The 24,548-nt window shown below is 46.2% G+C and overlaps 1 protein-coding gene across 1 annotated transcript; it reads right to left on the minus strand.

Annotated features, from left to right (window-relative positions):
- Positions 1 to 2,729: 2,729 nt before the first annotated feature.
- On the minus strand, positions 2,730 to 24,261 carry LOC144153463 (S1 RNA-binding domain-containing protein 1-like). The gene is made up of 7 exons (XM_077685105.1): positions 24,242 to 24,261; positions 22,685 to 22,861; positions 19,151 to 19,229; positions 9,610 to 9,694; positions 8,489 to 8,587; positions 6,699 to 6,987; positions 2,730 to 2,775 (listed from the first exon to the last, which is right to left on the minus strand). The coding sequence occupies exons 1-7, from the start codon at positions 24,259 to 24,261 to the stop codon at positions 2,730 to 2,732; spliced, it is 795 nt and encodes a 264-aa protein (XP_077541231.1).
- Positions 24,262 to 24,548: the final 287 nt, after the last annotated feature.

Genomic DNA, 24,548 nt, shown 5'->3' on the forward strand with positions numbered 1-24,548 from the left:
AACCACCTTATCGTGCAAATACAGTTACCATTATTATTATTAGTTGGCGGTTGTTTTATCTCTGACTCAAGTAAAACACCGTTCAGTGAAAGTATAACAGCACCCGTAAACAAGAGCCTAGTTATACCCTAGGCATGGTAAAATGGTTCGCACATTTGTTTGTTTTTAATTTACGAATCATATACGATTAAAAGGAGCCGATCTGCCCAGACATGTTTCGCGAAACATTATATCATTATATGACCGGCTGACGGCGAGTTCAAATCGGCAGCAGCCACTACGGACATGTAGAGAAGGTGTCCTTGAAGATAGGCGGCGGCGGCTTTATTCCGTATCGTCGGCAGTCTTCGCAAGCTTGCCTTCGCAAGCAACGAAGTGACACAGCAGACACTAAGGCGTGTTAGAGTGAACCTTTGTAAATTAGCCCCACACGACTGACGCTCTTCACAATATACCGAAACTGAATTTGGCGCCTCAGCCCGACGTCTTCTTTTTGCTTATAATTTCATTTATTTTTGTTCGTCAAACATGAATACTTCAAGAAAACTAATAAAAAGCATACAAACTCGTAAAGAAGCTCAGTTATTGCCATAAAAGTTGCCTAATTTTAGCTTAGGGACCTTAATTTGTGCCTCATTTTCAAGAAAAATTGTTAGCCATATCTTCAACTACTGATCTGGCAACTACAGCGTGGCATCATGGCGGCATTCATGTTTAGACACATTTTTGAGCCAGCTTTACCCGCCTGGACCGGTCGCTCCGGCGGAGTCGGCCGGCGGCATTCGTGCGGGCTCGCAGAGGCGAAAGGGAAATAGTAATCGCAAGTATAGTAATCAACAATGCCGTGTAAATAATCGGAAAATATAGGCCGAACGAGCGTTCATACGCTCTAAACTTTCTTTAAGCTATAGAAACTGCAGGTAAATGAAAGAGTTTTGGAACTAATCGGTGTCTGCTGCGCAGAAAAACGGAAGTCGTTCGGGCCCACCCGCGCGTACGTGGTGCCTAAATTATTCTTTATTGAATTATGGCTGCCACATTTAATTGTTCTTCGCTGTGAGGGCGCCGATTTTGCAGGCTCTTTGTATAACCTTGTGATCGTCTTTTTCGGATACTATTTACATTCACTGCCGCATAATGTGACAACCCATCGTCGCTTACAAGTGGTTAAAATGGCTCAATTACACTGCTTTCAAGCGTATAAAGCAGGGGCTGCCTGATCCGCTTGCTTTTATTTTCAATTAAGAAACAAATGAAAACTTTTTGAACGTGTAGGCGAGAAGCAAACGTGGGTATGCGTTTATTGATTAATGACTGAATATAGAAATAATTATGTCGAAGCAAGATGTTTTAGCAATGACAATATAGTAACTGAGCCTGGTAGTTCAAATTCGAGCTCTTGAATGCATTTGGTAGCCCCCGTTTTTGTTTTGGTAATAAGCATTGACGCACCTAAATTTCTTACTGGCAGTCAAATTAAGATAACGTAATTTCAGCCAGGAGAGTTATCTTACATTAATTATGACAAGCCAAAAGCGCTCCTGTAACGTACTGCCTGTATTTTCATGTACGCTTAAATATCACACGTAGGCTCACATTTTTTTTCATATATAATGCTAACACGTTCGTTTGTATACCACTTGATACGACGTAATAGCAGTCTCGTCTTCGCGGTTTTACTGCCCCAAGTCACAACTAGGTTGTACGACACTCAAGCAAAACACCACAATACGCACATATCGCCCGCGTATGGTGCGCGTGGACTTCTGCTCAGTATGTACACACGGAAATGAACACGCCTAAAGTAAAACGTGCACTGCGATGACGTACACAGCAATAATATAGCGTTGCAGATTGTGTAGCAGGTTGTTTGCCCAATGAGGCGGGATTGTTCTCAAACCCTTTCAGTGCGGCCTGAGCCATGCACAGCGGATTGCCACGCACGCAGCGCTTTTTACGCCGTAGCAGACACCCTGGAACGAATCAAATGTTGTCTCGTAATCAGCAACGTATGTATGTGTTCATTTTTCAAGAAAGTAGTTGTTTCAAGCGGAACTACGGTGTTTTATGTCGTTATTGATGCTGGCGCACATGCTGCTACGAAGGCCCGATCACCGTCTCGTCCGCCATTGCCGTTTTCCGCAGCGCCACTTGTAGGGGCTGGAAAGAGCGGATTGAATGATCAATCAGATAAACCTTTACGAAGAGCACCATTTGGGGAAAATTATGTCGTCAGTAAGCATTTTTCTCCACTGAAACTGAAGAAGAGTTAAAAGCCTCGGCTCTTAGACTGTTTTGGAGCAGTTTGGCGCAATTTTTGCAATTTTCACGCTTTTGGAGCAGTCCGGCGCAGCAAAACCAATTTGTATCAAAACTGCGCAATATGCGCAGCTGTCTCACCCCTGCATGTGTTTTGCGACACCACGAGGACTCCAGCCTGTTGAGTCTGGACATAAAGGACATGGAGTATATTTTTCTTGACATACACAACGCTGATCTAGGAAGCAGTTTTCTAGAGCATCACCAAGAAATGTGCCTCAGCCCTCAGACGAGAATTCCCTGAAACGACGGTGCTTCGCTTTCATTGAAATATGCTCGTGCGACTTGCTGAAACGCCATCCGACCTCGTCACTGGCCCACAAATTGAGAGCGATAAGCCCACATTCGATTCTAGGACCGCATTTTATGCACGAACTGAAAACACTACCAAATGGCCTGTTTTTTTTTGCTCAGAGTGCCGCACTGAGGAACAAGTCGAGCGACACATCGAGGAACCTGCGACAGGTAGAAAGCATCAACAGAGAGCTGCCCGCCATTCAGTTCTGGACCATGCTGCACAAATATAAGGATCCGTTGGGTGCAGATACCATGGAGACATCGCCGCAGTGGCAATGAAGCTGCTGGTCTTGCCCTTGTCAAATGCTGAAGCAGAACGTGTATTTTCGGCTGTCAAATTGACGAAGACGGACTTGAGAAATAGAATGGCCCACGTGCCACTTGTTGCAATCCTAATTATAAAGTTTGCACTACGCATGAGAGGTGTCACCAGTGCTGAATTTCAGGTGCCACGAGAAATGGTGGAAAAAGTGAATAACAATATTTATCAGTGACATAAGGTAGCTGACTGGTTTTACAGAGACGTTCGATGTTTTGTTCGATTGTTTCTGCTGAGTCAGCACTGACTTTCAATGCCGCCATAGAAAACCCTCCAGTCTCCATTAATAAAGGCGCTGTCCCATTTTTACTCATCCTTCTTTGTTAGTATTACCAGTAGTAATACAATCAAAGATAGTTGTCTTGCACGATGGGTTCTTTATTGGCTAGCAACTTATCTCATTATGCAGGTGTGACATTTACTTTGTTCTTGTCAACTTCAATTTGTCCACGGTGTTTTCATTTTCGATATAGATGATCAAGACATACTGCTTTCCCATACCATGAAACTGAATGAGATGTTGAGCGATTGTGCTGATTTTACGAGGATTGTGGCTTTTTCATTAAGGAAACCGCCGAGAAATAGCCTTGCCGAAAATGGCGGTTTTTCTGGCGACTAACAAAGCTAAAGGTGGCCACTTTTCTGGCTCCTTTCCACAAACTTCCGGCGACTTTTTACTCTGAGGACCTGGCAACCCTGCCCGCTGCCTACGCACGAGGCTGTGTCCCCTCCGGAGAGGAGAGGAAAACAGAGAAGGAAGTTAGACCGGGTGAAAGCAGTCTAAAGCCACCACAGCGGACGTTCTGGAAGGAGTTTTTTTGCAGACTACGTTAATGCGGACACAAAGTTAAGGGTGTGGAGCGTGCTAACAGACGGCTTCATTTCTAAGATCAGAAGCATGGAACCTGTCGCTGCCAGTGACTACGACGAGGTGGCAGACGACGCACCAATTCTTGCAATTCTTTTTCCATGTCCCCCCCTCCCAAAAATACAAAGAATAACCTGGGGAACAAAACCCTCTCCAGCAACGCTATGGCAGGTTTGCCGCCAATCAAAAATAAATGAACAGGGGTTATAACCCAAGCATACTTTTTGCAGAAAAAGCCAATTTGTAGAATGCAAAATTAAATACCCCCATCCAGTGTAAACGATTTGTACGTGTTATGAAGCAGCGGTACGAAGCAGATATATCCAGTTCTCCTCGAGACTCTTCGAAGCATCTAAAGCCTGACATGCGAGTATGAGAAGTCGCATAACTTTTGCCCTCACTGTGACGCAAATATTTCAGCAGGGCACTGACTACAAGGACATTGCGGATGAAGCACCAGTGCGGCCATTGCTCGGAACTACGGTGATGACCGGATGGAATGATTCCTGTCTCTTGTTCAGTTTGGAAGTATGCGAAAAGGATGTTTTCCGCTACATTTGCTCGTTAGAGATAAAAGTTCTGGCTTTCGCCTTCAAGAATAAAAGGCAGGCTTCAATCGCGGCGTTCGTCAATCGTCCAATTGCTGACCTGCTCTTCTGTTCAATCGCACTGAACAGCTTTTGGGCTTCACATTCGTTAGTTCGAACTTTTATAAATTCGAACTGAGGTGGCACTTCCTTGGAGCTTGAATTAACAAGTTTTTACTGTATACAGAGTTGAACCTTGATATAATGTAGTTGTAAAAAATAGCAGTTTATTTTGTTGTATCGAAATTTTGTTACATTGATATTCTGCCCCAACCATTCAGAAACACTGCCAATGTAATTGCCAGTTGCAAGGATTCACTCACAAGACGTTTCATTTTACGTGAACGTAATTTGTGACCATATTTCGCACCTCTTAATTAAGCTATCAGGTTTCACTACCACCCGGGTTACCCAAGCCGTTTGCATAGGCATTGCTTTCTTTTTCCCCAAGCCCTCACTGCCACAAAGAAATTGTCCTTCCGGGTCAACTTCTTCAAGTTCAGAGACTTTGTTGTATTGCAATTACACCAAAGTTACTTTCTTATACCTCCATTAAATATAGTTAGTACTACATGGTTTCCAATAAACATTACGTAACTTGTTTTGTGCGCTCGTTATACCGGGACTTTTGTTGTATTGAAGCTTGTTATAACGAGACATTATTGTACCATATTTGCTTGCATAATGCTCGCATCTCCTCACCCCAATAATTTTTTTAAATTTTACTCGTTCTTCCTGGCATGATCACGGCACCCCCAAAAATTTCCGCTGCAAGAGTCGTCTGCTTGTGCCAACCCAACCAGTGACAATGACAGCGTATGGCAGCCAAGCACCACGTGTTAAACAGTACGCAAACTATATGTGCTCACAAGCACTGAAGAGAAGTTTTGGAAGGAACTTGTGGTTGACAACGTGTTGAACCTACGGTCTGATTATCGAATTCTGCAAAAATCACTTGGCATGTTAGCGGCTGAAAGCTATTAAGTTTGCTTTCGAGCACAGTAACCATGCCTCCAGGAAACACTTTCCCCATCAACAAATTTTGGGTTCGCTAATGAAGAAACCACAAGAAGTCCAAAACAAGATATGCTGGGCCAACCGCTCTCCAAGCAGCGGCAACTTCCGGTGTGTTGAAGTGGCATCCTTGAGTACATCGAGGCTCTTCTGTGCAAAATTGCTAAGGAGCTAAGCTTGTGTAATTGCAGGGAGTGAGGGCGTCCTTCTGCAAGGTTGCTGGGCCATAAACAGGTGGGCCAGGTGATTTACGTGGCGCACGACACTTAGTACGCGGTTACGAACAGAGACTGGCAAAGTCGCAACCAGTGAGACTTGAGCATGTAGGGTTTGACTAGCCTGAGCAAATAAATTTAAGGCATTCACACTTTGCACTTATGTATTTACCTGAACTGTCCATCCACATATTTACAGTGGCTGGCACGAAAATTCAGTTTCGAAGCCTATATATATTGCCGCGAACCATGTACGGGTTTGTTTATTTATTGTTTGTTTTTAATGCCCGGCCGCGCCCGGCTCTGTTATCTGTGTCCCATGCGAAGCGCGTGTTCCATTCTTTATTTTTATGCCGCACGGGCTATCTCATTCGATAAGCAGAGTGTTTCGCCCTAACGCCGCTAGCCCAGAATAATCTTCTGTGATCTACAATGTTCTGGATGCGAATCGACGGTTCCAGAAACTCTCGCGCCAAAAGATAAAAGCCTGCACAGCAGACGCCCCGGCATTCGATTCTGCAACGTTCGCCGACGCACACACGTCACTTTGTTGACCGCTGCTTCGCCGCCTCTGTATTCTTTTCAGTTGTTAGGGGAGCACAAGTTCGCTCCAACAAACTTGTTTCTTTTCCAAACAACTGCGTTGTCCTTGACTTCGTGACAATATTTTCGGGAGTACCCAGAAGCATTTAGTCGAAATTTTTCTTGCAAAACTATCACACCCCTAAATTCAAAGCGCTCTTTTTATGGAGAAGAAGTGTGAGCATTATACAAGTAAATATGGTAGTGGCACATCATGAACACTTCCCAGTCACATGGAACAACCCCAACAACAACTCGAATCATAATGTCTGACAGCTGCAACGCATCAAATTTCAGACACAAAAATTACAAAAACACCTAAACAATTCTTGTGGTGTCGGAATTGTCTACGAATACTGTCAAACTGCTGAACGTGTCCTTTCATTGTTACCATTACTCTTTACCTTTTGCATTCTTTTCTTCTTTTAATTATTGTGACTTGGCAGACACCTGCATTCACGTTGGCAAGCAAGCAGGACATTTAAGTGGGAACATACTTTTCTGCTCGCTTAAGTGCACGCCTGACACTGCGAGCACAGGAGACAAGTCTGAGGCCGATGCGGCCGCGGACATTGTCGATGGAGACGATGCGAACAGTGACTCGGTTGCCGAGGGACACCCGCTGACCCTTCAGCTGTCTCGGGTAGATGAGGCCATTGCGGCCAACGCCAATGTCGACGAAGGCACCAAAGCTGGTGCAGTTTTTGACCCTGCCGGTGAGCTTGAGGCCATTGCGCACTTCGGCCATGGAGAGGACACCGCTCTTGAATAGTGGTTGGTGCTGCTCTGCTTGGGGTAGAGGAGGAGGAGGAGGAGGAGGAGGAGGAGGAGGAGGAGGAGGAAAAATAAGTAACACTCTGTGTCAGGCGAGTTGGCGGAACGTAATTTGAAGGACTGCACCACGAACTCAAGGACGCATTAGGAAGAAGAACATGTACCCTTGAGGTAAAGGCTGTGCAATGACTGCTGTGAACCCATATATGCCAGAAAGAAGCAAAAGAAATTAAACGCTAAAGGAGGGAAAGGAGGAGAAGCAATTCTCAGGCCTGAAAGGCCGTTGCAGAGGCCCGTGCTGTGTTCAAAGTGATTCTTCCGCAAATTGCATCTCACACTTCATGAGTGCGACGCCAGGAGAGCTAACACACTCTCATTCGCGCCAGACAGCACAAGAAAATAACCGCAATGAAATAATAACTAAAAATTTTGCAACCCTTTGTCTAATGACGACGATGTTGAGGGTCAGTCTTAGAGGTGGTGTCTGAAATTATTCCTTCGACAAAGAAAAAGAAAAAAATGGAAATTAGACTCTCAAAAGAGGGAAGCCCTCGGACACCAACTTTGAGAAGCAGCTTATTCTAAGTTACAATGAGTTTTGCAAAGAAATTCCGGCACCAAAGGTGCATCAATAAAAAAGTTTATGCAATAAAATGAAGCACACACAATCACTGTTGGCGTTGGGCTTGAGTGTGCCCCCTTTTGGGTTCCCTTTGTTTAGGGTTTTACCACATGCAGTTTTGACTACCCACATGTTTATACTAAATAAACTCTATCATTTGGTTTGTGATCTATTACTTAGTTTTACACCGTAATGGATAAGTAACAACATTATTTTTTCACAGTAACTGTAACAAGTTACTTTTGGAAACTGCAACTGTACCCCTAGCAGAGTTACTTTTTTGACTGTGATAACCGTAACTGCAACACTGTTCTGATTTTGCTGGTAACATGCCCACAACTGCAGGCAACTGAATTTCACCACAAACCATATCTGCGTGGCCTGCTGTCCCATGCTGGTTGCATCATCTGCTAGCTGCACTGAAACTGAGTGCAACTTCAGTCTCCTCCCAATGGCCAACACTAAATCGGGATCAAGGGTCGCCATGATTCGCACAGACCACAGAACAAGTCTCTAGAGACTGCACCACCCGTATCAGCCGACCTCCTTCTGTGTGTCCTTCAGTAAGCCCCTCACTTGCTTCTACAAAAGGGAACACCCACTTGCTCCAAACTGAGCATCCAGCCCTCCCCAACAGATACCTGACCATTTTTTGTGACATTTAGCCACATTTTTCTGTACTTTCCGAATTCCCAGCTGGGAAACATGCAAAACAGACAAATCCCAAATCGGAGAAACCAGGGAAAGCAGATAAGAGGCTGAAACATTGCAAAAGCGAAAAGTTGCGGCCAGTGTGCAGTTTCAGCCAGAGACAGGTGCTTTTTTCAGCACTGCGAATAGAACACGCGTCAGTAATCGTAACCTCTTTTCAAGTTACTAAACGCCACTCACCCGAGCGGATGCCATACTCGACGCTGTGCTGCAGAGTGCCGACGATCAGTTGCATGGTGGCTAAGGTTCCCCCGAGCAGGTTCACAAAATGGCCCATGCCTGCACGTACAGGGGGGGAGGGAGAACAGACAGAGTCATTACACTGCTTATTCAGTGCATCACACCTCCTCAACAACAAATGGGGAGGGGGTGGGACAGTTTTCACATTCAGACGGTTACGCATGGCCCCAAGGGCAGTGGCTTTCCTACAGAGGTAATGCAGAAGTTTGACCTCTTATACCTATCTCAGTGTTGATTTAACGATCAGGGCTGCTCTCTCACTGTGAGTTGTTACGCACGCATCGCTGACACCGACACTGGAGAAGGAGAGAACATACCATAGATTTTCAGTCTTGCAAAATAGAGAACTCCCCAGTGGAATTTTGGAGGGTAAATGTGTAAGCCACTCTAGTATGCATCAAGCCCCTTTAAAGTTGGCTTCACTGCCGTAAGCAAGTGCACTGTTGGGGAGACACTTTTCTAGGAGCAATGTAGTTGGCCTAACATCAAGGTAGGAGCACCCCAAGGGCCTTTTATTTAAATAGTACCTCCACAAGACCTCGTGTATTTCTATACAACGCCATCCACCAACCCCTTTAAGGTTGGCTTCACTGCTAAACACACATGCGTTGCTGGAAAGGCATTCTACAAGGGCACTGTAAGCAGCCTCCTAAGAGGTGCTGCGTGGACATGGAAGACGAAACAGGAATAAAACAGTGGAGCGGAGGAGTAGGCTACCATGCACAGTGACGGTCTCTCTGCAGTGTCACCTTGCAATGAGCACAAAGCAAAACCAAAAGATATTCAAAAGCAGAATGTATGCTGTGTTCAGTGCAATCAGACCCACTCAAAAAAGGAAGCGAGAGCCACGTGGGCCTGTGCTTTGTGATGCAAGTGAGCAAAAACAGGTGCACCAGCACGCCTACAACAAATCTGCACCAGATCGTACCTCATTTTCTCTCCCTCTACTTGAAAAAACAATGCGGACTGAAAACTTGGAGGGTCTTTCCTGAATTTGAACGCGCAGTTAAGAAAAGAGTCGGAGCAGGAGGATTTTCCCTAACTGGCCACCGTCCACCCACCGTGCTTGGCCGTCTCCTGCTTGGCCTTCTCGATGAAGTGCGGCCTCCCAATGCCATCCTTGGTCAGCCCAGGTGGCCGATGAAGCTGCAAGGGGAGACAAGACAAGACAAAACAAGCCGCAACTCGTGTGAGTTAATTTGATCAATACTTTTGGGAGCGCCTTTTCATAGCGTTCCAGGCGTTTCTCGAACAAGCAAAGCTGTTCGGAGTCAGATCAGAAAATGGCCTTTCAAAATCCGTTTTGTTTTCATTTTTGCAACGCAAATGTGATTTTTGACATGCTTTTGAATCACCTGGGTGTGGAAAAGGGGCGTGGTCATCGCGCGTCACGGCTACCAACGAAGAATGCGTGCAACTCGTAATTACTCTGCACCAGCGCTTGTTTTTTGCTATCAGGACGTGAATGGGGAACTAGCAAACGATTTTCAATCGTCAGGTTCGCGCTCTGACAGTAATAATCCCAGAAATAGGCTGAAAATGTCAAGCAGTGCCTGGTTGCAACGCTACTTTATGATTTTAGGCAGTTTTATTGCCTTTGCGCACGTTGTTCTAAGTACTGTGGTAGTTCTACTTACCCCAGAACCATTTGCAAACAGTTTACGACAGTTTTGGTTTCGTTTCTGCATCGCGAAATTCATATTTAGCGCTACTACGCAGTTACCAAACTTCAAGGCTACCTGCCATGGTGCCTGAAGCGTCCCCGACTGATCCTCGAACAAAGCACGGCGCTCCCGATTTCCCCCCACCCTAACCCGATTTCTGCGATAAGAACTTCAGATGCAAGTCAAAAGGTCACACCCAGTCGCCAGATATCTGTTCCGCCGAGGACAGCGCTTCAAACCGGCCTTACACTGCCAGCTGTTCGCCTTCCAGTTTCGTTTCCATACGAGGGTATCTCTGGGTGTCTAGTGTTTCTGCTTAGTTGAACTGTCTATTCGGACGGAGTCTCTGATAAGTTTTTGTACTGTTTCATTTGAAAAATGTTAGATGGCGCTGCAAAGGAGGAGGCTCGTTGTGCTGATCTTTTTCAGCGCGCAACTGCTACTCGGCCAAAGATCGCAGGGCACGATTCTAGCTCATCGTACCTCATTTTTGCGAGCAAGGCAACAATTTCGAGTAAGAAAATGATAATAAAGCTCAGCTTTATGTTTTGAGAGATAACTGACCGTGAACGACAACAAGCATCAGCCACGGCGTTCCGTTTTCAACTTCATGCATGTTTTTTTCCCCATCGCGTGCTTGTCCCAAATATTGTGCTCGCTGTAAATGCAAAGTCAGCCATTGACAAGATGTTTTTACGTTATGTGGGGGCAAATTGGTGCCTCTGATAATGACAAACCGCTAGATTTATTACAGGAAACCACCCGAAATTGCACATTTTGAATTGGAGGTTGGGCTTCATCACATGACACGAGCACCGTGCATGCTCACATTTTTTTGTTATATCTGACAAACTGTTCCGCGCAAGTCGACATTTTTTCTAGGGCGTGTTTGTGAAATGTTTTCCTACAAAATATATATTCTAATTTTTTTCTACTACCGGTGGTTTGATATACACAACTCCTTTTTTACAGTAGAATCTCGATGATACGAATCTCGCGGGACCGCGAAAAATATTCGTATCATCCGAAATTCGTATGAACCAACACAGACCAAAAAATTGAGCGCTGAAAAAAGTTTTCGTTTATTTCTTTTCTTACTTTCGCGTGAACATATACGTGATTTTTTCTGCTTTTTTTAAACCCCCACGTCACAAAGCAGTCCTTTCTGGCGCGCGTAACGCTTCGCCTAGCTTCGCGCTTGTCTCCTCACTCCCGCGGTGTCCAAGCTCGCTACACGCCGCAACAGTCAAGCGTGAACGGCATGCTGCGTTTTTGCACGCGATTCGCACGCCTCGGCTTTGCGCGCGCTGTATTTTCACGGCCACATTGACGATTTCGCGCCCGCGGTATCTCCTACCTCGGTCAGAAAAAGACGCTGACGACTTGCGAAACGCTCGAGACAGCCCGCTGGCGCCGCCCGAGATGTTTAGGCTTAGCCCTCCGGCAGATATTTTATGGGCGCTTTCACTAGCGGCGCGGATGGTGTTTTATAGTACCGCTTTCGCCAACATTATCAGCTCCTTTACTGCACAAGAAACTTCGTGTCTGCCTTGAGCGGCATTTTAAAGAGCGGCTAGACGCAGTCGCTCAAGCGGCCGTGCCACTTCGCGTCCGAAGCCGCCGCCATGTTGCTGCCGCCGGCCGCGGCGCGCGCAGCGTGCGAGAGGTTTCGCGGCGCGCATGGGGCGTGCGGGGCGCGTTTTCGCGAGCAGAAAACAACAGCCCGGCCGTTTCTGGAGAAAAAAGAGTGACAAATGGGGAAAGAGAGCCGTCACTTGCTTGTTCGGCAGTCGGGCGCCTCGCCGGCTCGTTCGTATCATCCGCCGGGCCGCGCAGGTCCGTTCGTAACAGCCGAAATTTTTCCCATTGCAAACAATGCAATATTGCCGGGACTTTTCAGAAATTCGTATCATCCCGAAATTCGTATCACCCAGAATCGTATCATCGAGAACTGTATCATTTTTTTTCGACAACTTGACAAAAATTTTGGTTCTGATATTTTTTTTTACAACTATGATATATAAAAACCTTTAAAAAACTGGTATTATTGGAAATACCGTTAAATAATCTGCATTTTGTGCTCCTGCAATTAGTGCCTAACCATTTTTTTAGCAGAAAAAAAAGTTTTCTTGGACCCCTAAAATTAGTCAATTTTCCGGCGGTAGCGAAAGAGTTAAGGAGGCCTAAAGGGATGCTGAAGTGAATTTGTCAAACTTCGATTTGTGTTTGCATTGCACAGATGGGCTCAAATAAGCATACTTTTCACCATTTATTCATTCACTGAAGACATACTTATTTTTTCAAACCTGAACGAAGAAAAATACCATGCGACATGACACAAATAGTACACAAAAGGCACGAAATGACGCGAACTCATCTTGCTACGCGATTTGACAATGTCCAATATTTGAAAGTTCGTGCATGCGCCTTTGTGTCTGTGTCAGCATTACTGTTTTCTTAGAAAAAACTTAAGTACTATTGGCAACAACCATATACAGTCGAGCCCACTTATAACGATGCCATTTATAACAATACCTTGGATATAATGATGAGCAATTATGGCACCGTCCACTTTTGTATCTGTTCTATAGCAAAATAAACTGCTTATTACAATGCTTCAGTGCCGCAATATTGGATATAATGATTTAAACCTGCTACGGCATGCACTGAAAATGTGAGCTGCCACCAATTATTCGTGCTAATGGCATGCACCGCGAACCACGATGCGCCTCACATCCCTTCCAACCCTGAGGAAGTGAGTCAACTGCGCCGCTTACGAGAAAGCAAAAGGAGGGGCGAGCAGTTTCCCTTCCGAACCCCCTTCCCGGCGCCGCTGCTTTGGCATCATCTCCACGCCCACTCACGAGCTCGTGCCACCCACTCGCGCGTGCTCCTGTTTCGTCCCGTGCGCACCGCTTTGAATATGACTGGGTGCCTCTTCAACTACCTCCGTTTTTTCCGTGGAAGGGACAAGAGGGCCAATGTTTAGGAAACATCTGAGTTCCTCATTGAAGTGGCGATCATTGAGTGGATACGTGCTGTGGCCAGCTGTGACAGTGACGGCTCTGACCTTGCGATTGCGCAGCCTACTCAGGTAGTGTCTGTTGCGGAACAAGTAGGTATGCTTCTCTCGCGCCCGCTATCATCATCACGAGCTTGTTCGATTAAAGGAAGCACTGGGAGGGGTCTCTCTGGTTCGTCCCTTTTTCCACATATTTTGGTGCCGAAACCCAGGAGAACCCTCCAAAGGTGAGCTACAGCAAGCGTATTTCGCTTATGTTTGACCGTCTTCTCACCTCTGTGGATCGGGAATGAAGCCACACATGGAGGAAGCCAATCCAGGGAAGAGCGGGCAGCCCAAGAAGAAGAAAAAGACTGAATGAACCCAGCCGTAAGAGATATCTGCCCGACGCAGCACGAGATGTGCATGAGAGGAGACAAGACCGACACGGAGACGACGCCGACTCCTGCCTTCTGAGCCCGGTCGCCAGCTCTTACAATCGACGCGACGTTGGACCGGACCATGGAGGCCCTTCTTGACAGGCGGTGCATCGTCCGACAAGACATCACGGCAATCATCGGCGAGGTTGAAGACCTGCTCTCGACAACACGACCACGAATAAGCGAGTTGACTGATCGTGCTAATAGGTTGACCGAAAATCATGACGTATCACGCAAGATTAACCGAGAAATGGAAGATACTGTAGACATTGATAATCCAGAGGCCGAGTTTGAAGATGCATTAAACTTTGATGACCTAGTTTGTGTGGCGAAGCCAAGCTTGAACTTTAAAATAGTCGAAAAAAAAAAAAAAAAGAAAGCTCGAGAGAACCTAATGGCACTTGTGAAAGACCGAATTCGAGAAGAACGTAGGGAACACCCGGAGAATCGGGCCAGATATTTGGAAAGTGACAAATCATCAAATGCAAATCACACTCATGGAGCAGAAAACGATGAAGGCCGACACGCAATGAAAATGAATTTTCAAGATATAACGCGAGTGGAAACCAACAATGTTGGGTATTCTCCCGAAGAGACTGAATACAAAGAAGGGACCACTACGAATACATTCCTGGTGTGAAAGGCAATGATTCCTACCAGGACTGGACTAACGCAAACAAAGGTAGCCATGACTGACTCTCACATCGATGACCTGACACGAAGGATACCCCAGAAGAAGTCTTCTTGTAAAGGGGAAGCAGCGCTTCAGCTGACCAACGATAGAGACGCTGATTGCTCTGGCGAAGCAAGAATGACACATTTGTTATGGCCTGCCGTACTTTGCCCTTAAAGGCCAACTGCACTCAAATTTTCGACAGCGTAAAAATAATGTCACCTAACAGTTCATATAAAAAGGGTGCGAAATGCAAAATACTGCGCTTCAAACATCAACACGCGTGACTCAAACGGCTCGCGACATTCGCGTTTTCGGAACCGAAACTGAATAGAAAAGGCGGCCATAGCAGCGGCCGGACGTGACATACGTGAGGGAACGGAAGCGACCGCGCCAGAGCCGGCGGCCGCTCAGAGCCGCCTTCAAATGCGCGTGGTAGCGCCGCGTTTCGCTTTTTTATTTCCACAGAAGAACTTCCACTAACGTTTGCCCATGATAATGGAGTTGGGCGCAATTCCGCCATCCCGTTGCTATCAATCGAGATGAAGTAGACCGCCCGACAGTAATTTTTTCCATCATAATAACTGCCGGAATAGCAATTTTTGGCATTGCAAGTAGAAAACGGACCCTGATTTACAAAGCTATTTGCTCGTATACGATATCGAAAAGCAGCTTTTATTATAGCCGACCCCTCGGCTATCCCGTCGCCCTCTCTGAAGGGAACAAATCGCACGCGGGCGGAGATAAATCACTATTTCCACTATACATTACATGCAAACAGCTTCGTGAATATCGGCCCAGTATTTTTTTCCCCTGTGTGCACATCGAGAATCGAATTATAAAAGGATCTGAAACTATAAGCCCGCCTCCAGAGCTAGATGACGCAATAAAACACGAAAACACTTCCTATCTACCGCTGTTTTCTACTTTAACCAGATACAGGAATAAACTAAATCTAACGCTCAAAGTAAATACTTCACTTGGGAATCGAACAAAAATATAATCTATTGTTTAGGAGAGGAGCAGTTTAGTTTTCGCACTTCCCAAATACGACGGCCAATATTTGTGCGCGTGTATTTGTTACTACGAGAAAGGCTGATTTTGGTTCACTTAGCTAGGGAGACAGAAGTCGCACAAATGTTTAAGCCGCGTGTACAAGAACTCTATTTGGGTTGTAAAACTTTTGGAAATGTCTAAAGGATAGAGGTGGCGTTGGGCCAGCCCAAATGAGGCCAATATTGGACGCGGAAGTGCAAGTGGTCAATAATTTATAATATACCTTTTTTTTTCTGTGGTAAATGCTATAGGAATGACAAATGTAAGGCAAGTGCTCCTTTCGCGCTATTTTTTTCTTTGAGTAAAAATATTATTTTCAAGTAAAAATAGTTTTCCTAACTCCAACACATTCGCAAGCGCCGTAATAGGTTTAGGCTTCTAATCATTTTTTTTTTTTTTGCATTGAGAAAAATGGGGGATATTACTGCCTATGCGGTTGGTTTAAACATTTGATGGCGACGCCGGTACAGCGCGCTGGTGTAGCAGAGAAACCCCGGGCGAACGCATCCCTGCGCCCGGCGGAGCACCCTGCAAGTCGCCGGAGAAGCGCGAGCTTCACAGGACAGGTTCCCCAACCTCCGTCACAGGCCGCTCGGAACTTGTTACAGCGACTCTCCACCAGGTGCAAACGTCGTCTGCTCGGAGGTACTTTGAACGGCGGTACCTAGCGCTCTCTGTGATTACGAAGCTAAGGATTTCGCCATAGTGATTTTAAGAGCATAGACTACTTATTTGTACAAAAAAAAATTTTGAGTGCAGTTGGCCTTTAAATGTTTGAACACAAGGCGCAGGCAAAGCAGCATATGCGAAAGAAAGAGGGGATTGCAGCAAAGAATCATTCAAGGACAGACCACCTCAAAGATGGTTGTGCTCATGCTTTGCCATAGTTTAAAAATAACCACCAGCACCAGCTAATGATGAAAAAACGAAGAAAGCATCTTCACCTTCTTATAAGAAGGCGTACAGCGCACTCCGACTCCAAACACTTTGGTCGAGCAGTACCGAGCACCAAACCGTGCACTTTGAGAAGAGCCGCAACTCAAATACGGCCCACGTGCATCCGGCTGCAACAAAGAAAAATGATTCGTTGTGGAAACAGAAGGAAACACCTGCACCCAGGACAAGAAAAAAGAGCTCAACTTGTCTTAAAAAAGTGCATCTATGGGTCACAGTACCTGGGATAATGGGCCTACCAAAACCAAGACATTGTTACCGTCGATGGAGGTGGAAGCCACTATGCGCTACAGTTGAACCTCGTTATAAGAGACATGGATGTAAGAGACAAATGGGTATAAGAGCCACTATTCACCCACATGGTTGGCTGCCCTATCTTTCCCATTAAATTGACCTCTTTTATAACAGACATCGGATGTAGAAGATTGGTTATAAGGGACAAGTCATCCTTGAACTTTAATCAATAACCTCGCTTGTAAGAGACATTTTAACTTCAGATGCAGTGCCACCAGTCACTAATTGCAGTTGCTTCAATTCTGGAAACACAGGTGGACGACAGACACCTGCAGTCGCTAGTTATTATAACTTCAGCAAACACACACTGTGTTCAGTCAGCTATGAAATGACGATGAGAAGCCCTGCCAATGGAAATGCAACATACAGAAGTGGTTGAAGCTTACTGCCATCCATTGGAGCGTGACCGCACATGCGGGCTCTCCCCCTCGCATAGCTCCCAATCAAGAAGCATCGCAGATGTTGAGTCCTGCAAGCGTAATGAATAGCCTGAGCACACAGCAGAAGAAGATGTGCGCTCTGGCTATTCATCAGGCTTGTGATCTCAACATCTACGATTCATCTTCCACAAACAGTGAAAGGAAAGAAAGCTTGTAGAATTGGTTGTAAAAAAACAGTCTAAATACAGTCATGAAGCAAACAGATTCAGAACTGTTTCATAAATTCTGGGGGCCAAACATAAATTAGAATGAATCTTTTTCAACATGCTATAGCGTTCTGTTGAGCTTATTTTAGTCATACGGTGCCCACATTGAACTAGGGTCTGATTAGTAAGTGAAAACATGGTTCCCTGCTTATAAGAGACATCTCGTATAAGAGACAGAAACTGCTCCCCGGTACGTGTCTCTTATATAGGGGTTCAACTGTATACTCTTTTGCTTAGCACAGACTTTAAATCGGCTCTCCTCGGACCAAACAAGTTGCTGGCCACGAACTGTACTTATTCATTGTTGCGCGGGGGAGGATGTTGCGGAATAAGTAGGTATGCTTCTCTCGTGCCCGCTATCATCGTCATGAGTTTTTCCGATTAAAGGCAGCATCAGATGGGGTCTCCCCGGCTTGTCCCTTTCTCCACAGTGTCTTCACAGGAGGCCCAACACATGACACAGTCCCTCAGGGACTTCGCTTCCACCAAGAACGCTTAGCTCAGCTAGGTAAAGCACCTGTAGATGCTCGTGAAAAAGATGTGCGTCAGCTTCACGTGAAGCAAACAAAGCTGACCGACTATAGCTTCTTTTTCGAGAATGAGTGGTAGTACGACCTCGCCATCATGCGAATGAAATGTTTGGTCTCTGCTTTGCTGGTTTTTTTTTTTTTTGCAACCCGCTTATAACAATTAGCTGTTAAAATGATGAAATTTCTTTGGCACTTGTATATTGCTATAAGTGGTGGACTAGACTGTACGTTGGAATTAAGTTCTTCTAGATTATTTCACAAACCACAGCGAACTTGTGGGCACCACGTTGTTTTTAACTAACTCCATCTTAAGAGCCACACAGCTTCCTGTAATATGGTATATGTTCTCAAGAATTACCCCCGTGTTAATACCATTCTTCAGTACCGCAACAGATAGCATTACTTAAACGGGAACACAGCTGACTGCGTAACCTAAACAAGAAAAAAAAAATCGATGAAACGCATTCAGCACTTGAATAGTCTTGCACTAAGCAGCAGCTGCTTCGCACAGCGCCCATGCATTTTGTTGCCATGGCAATGCCCAACCGGAAAGACTGTTTTAGCAAACCCAGCCGGAGAGACAATCGCGCTTTAGAAGCTATTGTTTGCTTTGTGTCACCTTCTTTCTTTTTCTGCCATTTGTGTGTTTGCAAGTGAGCGAAAACAAAAGAGGTGATTGAAAGGCAGAAGACGAGGGCTCAGCTGAACTAATGATACCAAGATCATATCACCCCTCTCCGCTAACAACAGCACCACCTACGGGAAATAACATTGTCACCTCTGGCTTTTTCGCTTTTGAAATTGGAGCGATGGTCAAAATCCTCGCTTTCAGGCTGTTTTCGAGCAGTTCGGCGCAAGTTTTGCAATTTTTGTTCTTTTGGAGCAGCCTGGCACAGTAAAACAGAAGTGTATCAATACTGTGCAATATGCGCAGCTGTCTCACCTCTGGATTGTAATCATTTCTAAGCATCGTCTTTTTCGCCAGACCTTGTTTGAATTTTTTTTAATTCAGCATTGTGATATTACTGCGTGATTTTGTATGATTCGGTTACCGCTATTGTTTATAGGTGTGACAGGCTATTTTTTTCTTCAATATTGTTCCGTACCTAACAGCAAAAATGTTGTTTATTTTGCCACAACATTTTAACCTACACTGCACTGTTTCATGCACTCCCCTTTACAATCACTTGGCACTTGAGGGTTTGTGAAATAGTTAAATGAATAACTAAAAAAACATAAATAAATAAGCAAATAACCAACCAAAAAGAAGGGAATGCAATCATGGGCACACAGAAACTGAGGCACTCACTGTTCCGCGACGGTGTATGACTCTGGGTGAATCACCGTCATATCCAGCGGGTCAAAGCTGCTGCTGCTGTCTTTAGCTCCTTTCCAACTCTTCTGTGGTGCTGCTGTCCCCTGACTGTGGCCAAGAGGGGATAAAAGAGGGGAGGCATCAGTACATGGAGCGCCACGGTATTTTAAATAAGAGCAAAAAAAAATGTGGCAGTATGCTCGCTGTGTGTATGAGTGAAGGCTGCTAAATGCAGGATCCGAAGCTTCCAGTAAGTGCAAAGCAGTAGCAAAAAGAGATGGGTCGATTGTCCGATTCAGTCCTCAACCCTTTCAGAGTTAATGACCTACACGTACGTCAACGGCACACACCTTCAAAATGGCCAATGATGTACATGTACGTCATCGCTGGTATGCTTAAAAAGCACCCTTTTTTCAATCATTTTTCTCGCTTCGCATGTGCTGCCACACTGCGGAAATACCGTATTTACTCGCATAATCCTCGCACTTTTTTTTCGGAAAAGTCAATTCAAAGTTTAAGGGTGCGAGAATTATGCGGGAAAAAAAATCCGGTGCACAGTGTTGCCAATTTGCCTTATGCCAGTCCCGCTAAATGTAGCGGTCGTTTTTTGTATAGGTAAGCCCAGTGTTGCCAACAGCAGCTATTTCTTTTTATTTTATTATTTACAACGTAAACAGTCTCCCGTCGATCAGCAATCATGAAATTGCCGCCATTGCTTTCTGGCGCGCGCCCTATCTCGTCATCGTATGTGCGTGCCTTACTCCAGTAACGCACGTTGAAGTCGGTGACGCCGAAGTGCCTGCCTGCGGCACGGTTGCCTTGTTCGATCGCGTACTTTTTCGCTTTCAATTTGAAAGCGGCAGTGTAGCTAACGTTCCTCCCCATGGCGAAGCGGCACCAAGCACAAAACAATTAGATCAAAAAGTTCTCAAAACGGCAGCGAGCTATCCACCACTGACGCGAGTGACTCACTGACTGCTGCCGCTCAACGGCGGGACCACGACGGCGACACGACGACACGACCGCGGGCTGCGCGAACACCGTCTAGTTGCGCACATGCGAAACATGCGCGAAACCGGCTCAAGGACAGTGTGAGTAGCGTGTTAGGGCACCTGTTAGGGAGTAGCCATGCAGGTTGTTGGGGCGCCTGGGTGGCCTTGGATACACAACGCTCTCCGCCGAACGGAGAGGCGGCGGGGGAGGGCGCGCGTTGGAGAGCGCGTGCGCAATGCGGGTTTCGCGAGCAGGCAACTTTCGCAGCTGCAAAGTTGGGGGTGCGAGGATTATGCGAGGAACCAAAAAATTCAAGTTTTGGTGGCTCACATTAGGGGTGCGAGGATTACGCGAGTGCGAGGATTACGCGAGTGCGAGGATTACGCGAGTAAATACGGTACATGAAATTTTTTTCTTGCTCCGATGGCTTTTTTTTCTTTCTTTTTTACATTTTACTACAGCATTGCGCCCGCTATCGCGTGTGCATCGGGTCACAGTGGCTGGTTTTGCCTTTTTCCTCCGGGCGCTTTCCGTTTCTTGCGCCCGCGAAACTGATGCGCTTCTTGCACTTATTCCACTTCTTGTGCCCGCGAAACTTTTTTAGAATTTTTCTTGTGTTACTCAAAAATAAACCACATGTATGTAACAACAGAAACAATTTTTTTTGTCACTTAATGATCGCCCTAAAAAAACTGCGACAATTTTTTCTCGAAATAGATTCGCCCGAACAATTTACATCAGCAATAAAAAGAATCGACCCTGGGAGGTCACATTTGGCATAAAAATTTGACCCTCAAAGGTTTAAATTCCCTATTGGCCCTTTCCACCACTAGCAAAACCTTTCATCCTTCACTCAATTAATAAAAATATGTATTTATTTTGTACCTATTCAATGTTTCAAGTAGACCACAGACAAACGTCTGCAACAGTGACTCGGGTTATTTATGAACGAGCCCTGCGTTAACTCTGACCGCATTGGCTGGGAAACAAAACGAGCGCTGCTAAGGGCAGAGATTTAAGAGAAATTGTTTGCACGCAGCGGGGAAACTTTGCATGGAAGAACATGATCACAGAGGACACGTTTGTGAGGAAGAAATGTGCCCTGTTTACCCAAAATAGGAGGACTTTCTCTGCAAGAGAAGAATGGAGAACTGGGCAGATCAGTACCCCTTTGTCTTAAGACTTATTTAAGGGGCTCAGAAGGCGAACTCAGATGCAAAAAAAAGGGGGGTGCTGACTAGCAAGCAACTTTCGTTAATTGAATGCACAGAAAGTCAACAGCATAGCTGTGCCAAAAAAAAATTAATGAAAAAAAAAAATGGCCGCGTATCTGCTCCTTTCGTTGCAAATGTCAATTGAAGACGATAGTCAGCTGGGACCCCTGCCAAGTAAATGCCTCCCTTCTCTTTCCCGCTCACCTCTCATGCTGTTCCTCTCCCGTCTCGTTCCCTCCAAGATAACACGCTAGGTGTTTGCTGTAGTCAATTTAAATTTACCACAGTCCACTGCTCCAGGTCGCGTGTCTCGATGCCAGCGCTGCTGTACGGCGGAGACACGCGTGAATTGAGGCACCCTACTGGAACGTTTATAGAATCACGTTTCCCTACTCCACAATCGTTCCAAACGGAACGTGCAACCTATCTAGTGGAATCTTTCGTTGCTGTTGCCGTTTGATTTTTTAAATGCCGCCTGGTCGCGCAGGCAACAGCAGGCGGCGGTTTTCTGCAGTTGATGCAGTATTTCATTTGGTATTGCAAAAACCAAGCATCCACAAATTCTTTAATAAAGGAACACTGGGAATATCACTTCTGTATTCATTTTAAACCTGATATTTGTGCAATGTCTTGTTCTTGTTCAACAATGTTGACAAGTATGAACATTGACACCGGACTCAGCCGTTTAGATTTGGATGAGGGTATATAACACTACTGCGTCTGTTTCACTTTGGAAGGGCGGCTGAATTGAGTGACAGACAGACAGACAGACAAAATTTCAGCATTTGAGCAGCCCAAGAAAGACCATCGTCTTTAGAAGCCCAACCCTGCAAGGTTGAGATGTGGCTCTTGGTCCTCCAAGAGGGCAACTGAAGCTGGACCACACATGGTCTGTGCGCGGCTGACCAAACAGGCCCGCCGAGTGTTATTGTGCTGGCTCCTGTGTGTGCCCAAAACAGGGAGTAAGAACAAGGCAGGAGGGGAAACATTGCTCCCTAGGACGGCCAGATAGCGTCACAAGCGCTTGGCCCAGGTTAAGCTAGCGGCATTACTTAACTGTGCGGCCACTGTGATTGGCACTTCCCCGGTCGCTATCATTTCGTCCATTAGGTATCGCTACCCTCTCCTTCCTCATTGCAGCTGCAAAGCTTTGTAGTCCGCGTTGGTTTTCACTGTGACGTTATCTGGTCGCTTGCCCGCACCCGCCGCAATGGGAGCTTCCCCCCTCTATGTATTCTTGCTCCGTGGCTCAAAACAAGCACGGCTGGCCACATGACACCGTCTTGTGACACACGTGAGTGCGCCATCTGGGAGTAGGCTCTGGTTGCCTCTCGTTGAGGGAGGAGCTGAGCTCACCCGGCCTGTCGGGTGGCGGTCTTGGGGAAGACCTTGACGAAGCTTGCACACTGCTCAAAAGCCTTGTGGCCCAGCCGCTTGACACTGAGCAGCTGCTGCCGGCTGCAGAACGTACCCTGTGTGGTGCGCCACTCCACGATGCTGCGTGCCGTTGCCGCGTTCAGCCCCGACACCTTCCTGAAAGGGAAACAAGGGAATGAGGGTAAGGAGAACCCCCCAAAAAACGTCACCCATGCACTCTCACCCCCATAGAATGCGTGACGTGTGTGCAGCAGAGTGGTGCAGCAAAATAGCCTTGTATACTATCTACAACATTGACCACATAATGCAATCTTTAGAAAAAAGGAGTGACGTGCAATTACGTTGTGCTTATTCAGATAACAACAGCACCAGTGGTTCTTGTTTTTTACTTGCAAGTAAAGAGAAAATTATGGGGGCGTGAAGAAATGCAATTGCAAAACATATTGCTGTACAACTGAGAATCTGACTACTTGCAGTTGCTAAGTCGTCGGAAGCCTCCCTCTCACTTGTGGCACGAGCGGCATCCATTATCTTATCCTCTGACTGGGCACGGCAGCATCTCACCATGGCAGGCAAGCCGCGCACGCTTGAATTTATCGCAAGCGTGTGATTACGATTATGATAGCATGAAGCAGGTTCAAGACTAAATATGAAAACATTATTTTTGCTTTTCACTTTGAAGAATGGTAGAAGAAAAAAATGGGCCCATCTCCCCACGAGGGGGACTCGAGTAAATGCGTCGCATAGGGGGTGGGTGTATTGCGTTAACGTTTAGTGTTTGGGGGGTTGGTGCTATCACGTGTACACCACGCAGCTATCACGCCGCTAGCACGCCGCTGAGTCGCCAACGCACGCTGCTGACGACGTAGTTTGAATGAGTCAAGGATATAAGGCGCGTTGGTAGCCTTCCATTCTGTGTCGGTTTTGTGGCGCAGTGGGAACAGCACCATGTACCTTGCGTTCCGCCCACAGGTAGTGAATGTGTTGTATCAGCGGCTTCTTGACGTAGTTTGAATGAGTCAAGGATATAAGGCGCGTTCGTAGCCTTTGATTCTGTGTCGGCTTTGTGGCGCAGTGGGTAGAGCACCATGTACCTCGCGTTCCGCCCACAGGTAGTGAATGCGTTGTATCAGCAGCTTCTTGACGTAGTTTGAATGAGTCAAGGATATAAGGCGCATTCGTAGCCTTTGATTTTGTGTCGGTTTTGTGGCGCAGTGGGTAGAGCACCATGTACCTTGCGTTCCGCCCGCAGGGTCGTGGGATCCAAACCAGGCGCCGGTAACTGTTATTTCTTTTTATAGTGTAGGGGGAGGCTGGCTGCTGCGGACGCCGACGCACGGGTGACATCGCGAGTTATACAAATGCTCTGCATTTAAAACTGCAATGACAGCTGATCACAACGCATACACGACGGTGTAGCCCCAGCAGGGCACATTCGCGTGGCACGATTTCAACTGAATACGGATTTGCTGTAGGTCTGGCTTAGCAAACCGGGCCTGCGAATCGTGTAAAGACGGCTAGCCACATCGTTATCACCGGCAAACAATGGCATCCATCTATGAGTTTGTTTTTGTTTAGGGGGAGTGGTATTGGCCCATGGCACAGGTTTTTGGTGAAAATAAGCACCCTGAATGTATAAAAGTTACAGTTGGCTGGCGTTATGCTTATTTTATCGTACAGTAAATGTTCAACTCCAGTTCCACGGAGTGAAAATTTTGTTGAAGCGAAAACAACCCAGACAGATGGTTCATTGTGGCAAGGACTTTCTTGCATTGACTTCTATGGCCAGCTGTCGGGGGAACTGGAAATACTTCGTTGAAGCGGAGTTCGTTGCAGCAGGGTT

This window comes from Haemaphysalis longicornis, unplaced genomic scaffold, assembly GCF_048455015.1.
Source record: "Haemaphysalis longicornis isolate Haplotype H1 unplaced genomic scaffold, Haemaphysalis longicornis Haplotype H1 scaffold_9, whole genome shotgun sequence".
Classification (NCBI taxonomy): Eukaryota; Metazoa; Arthropoda; class Arachnida; order Ixodida; family Ixodidae; genus Haemaphysalis; species Haemaphysalis longicornis.

What these genes read in the sequence shown, in the direction of transcription:
- LOC144153463 (XM_077685105.1), bottom strand. Translation starts at nt 24,261, where the DNA reads ATGGATGCCATTGTTTGCCG. An exon ending in ATGGATGCCATTGTTTGCCG is followed by an intron (nt 22,862 to 24,241) that starts GTGATAACGATG and finishes TTTCCCTTTCAG; the next exon opens with GAAGGTGTCGGGGCTGAACG. An exon ending in GCACTTAAGCGAGCAGAAAA is followed by an intron (nt 2,776 to 6,698) that starts GTATGTTCCCAC and finishes TACCTGTCGCAG; the next exon opens with GTTCCTCGATGTGTCGCTCG.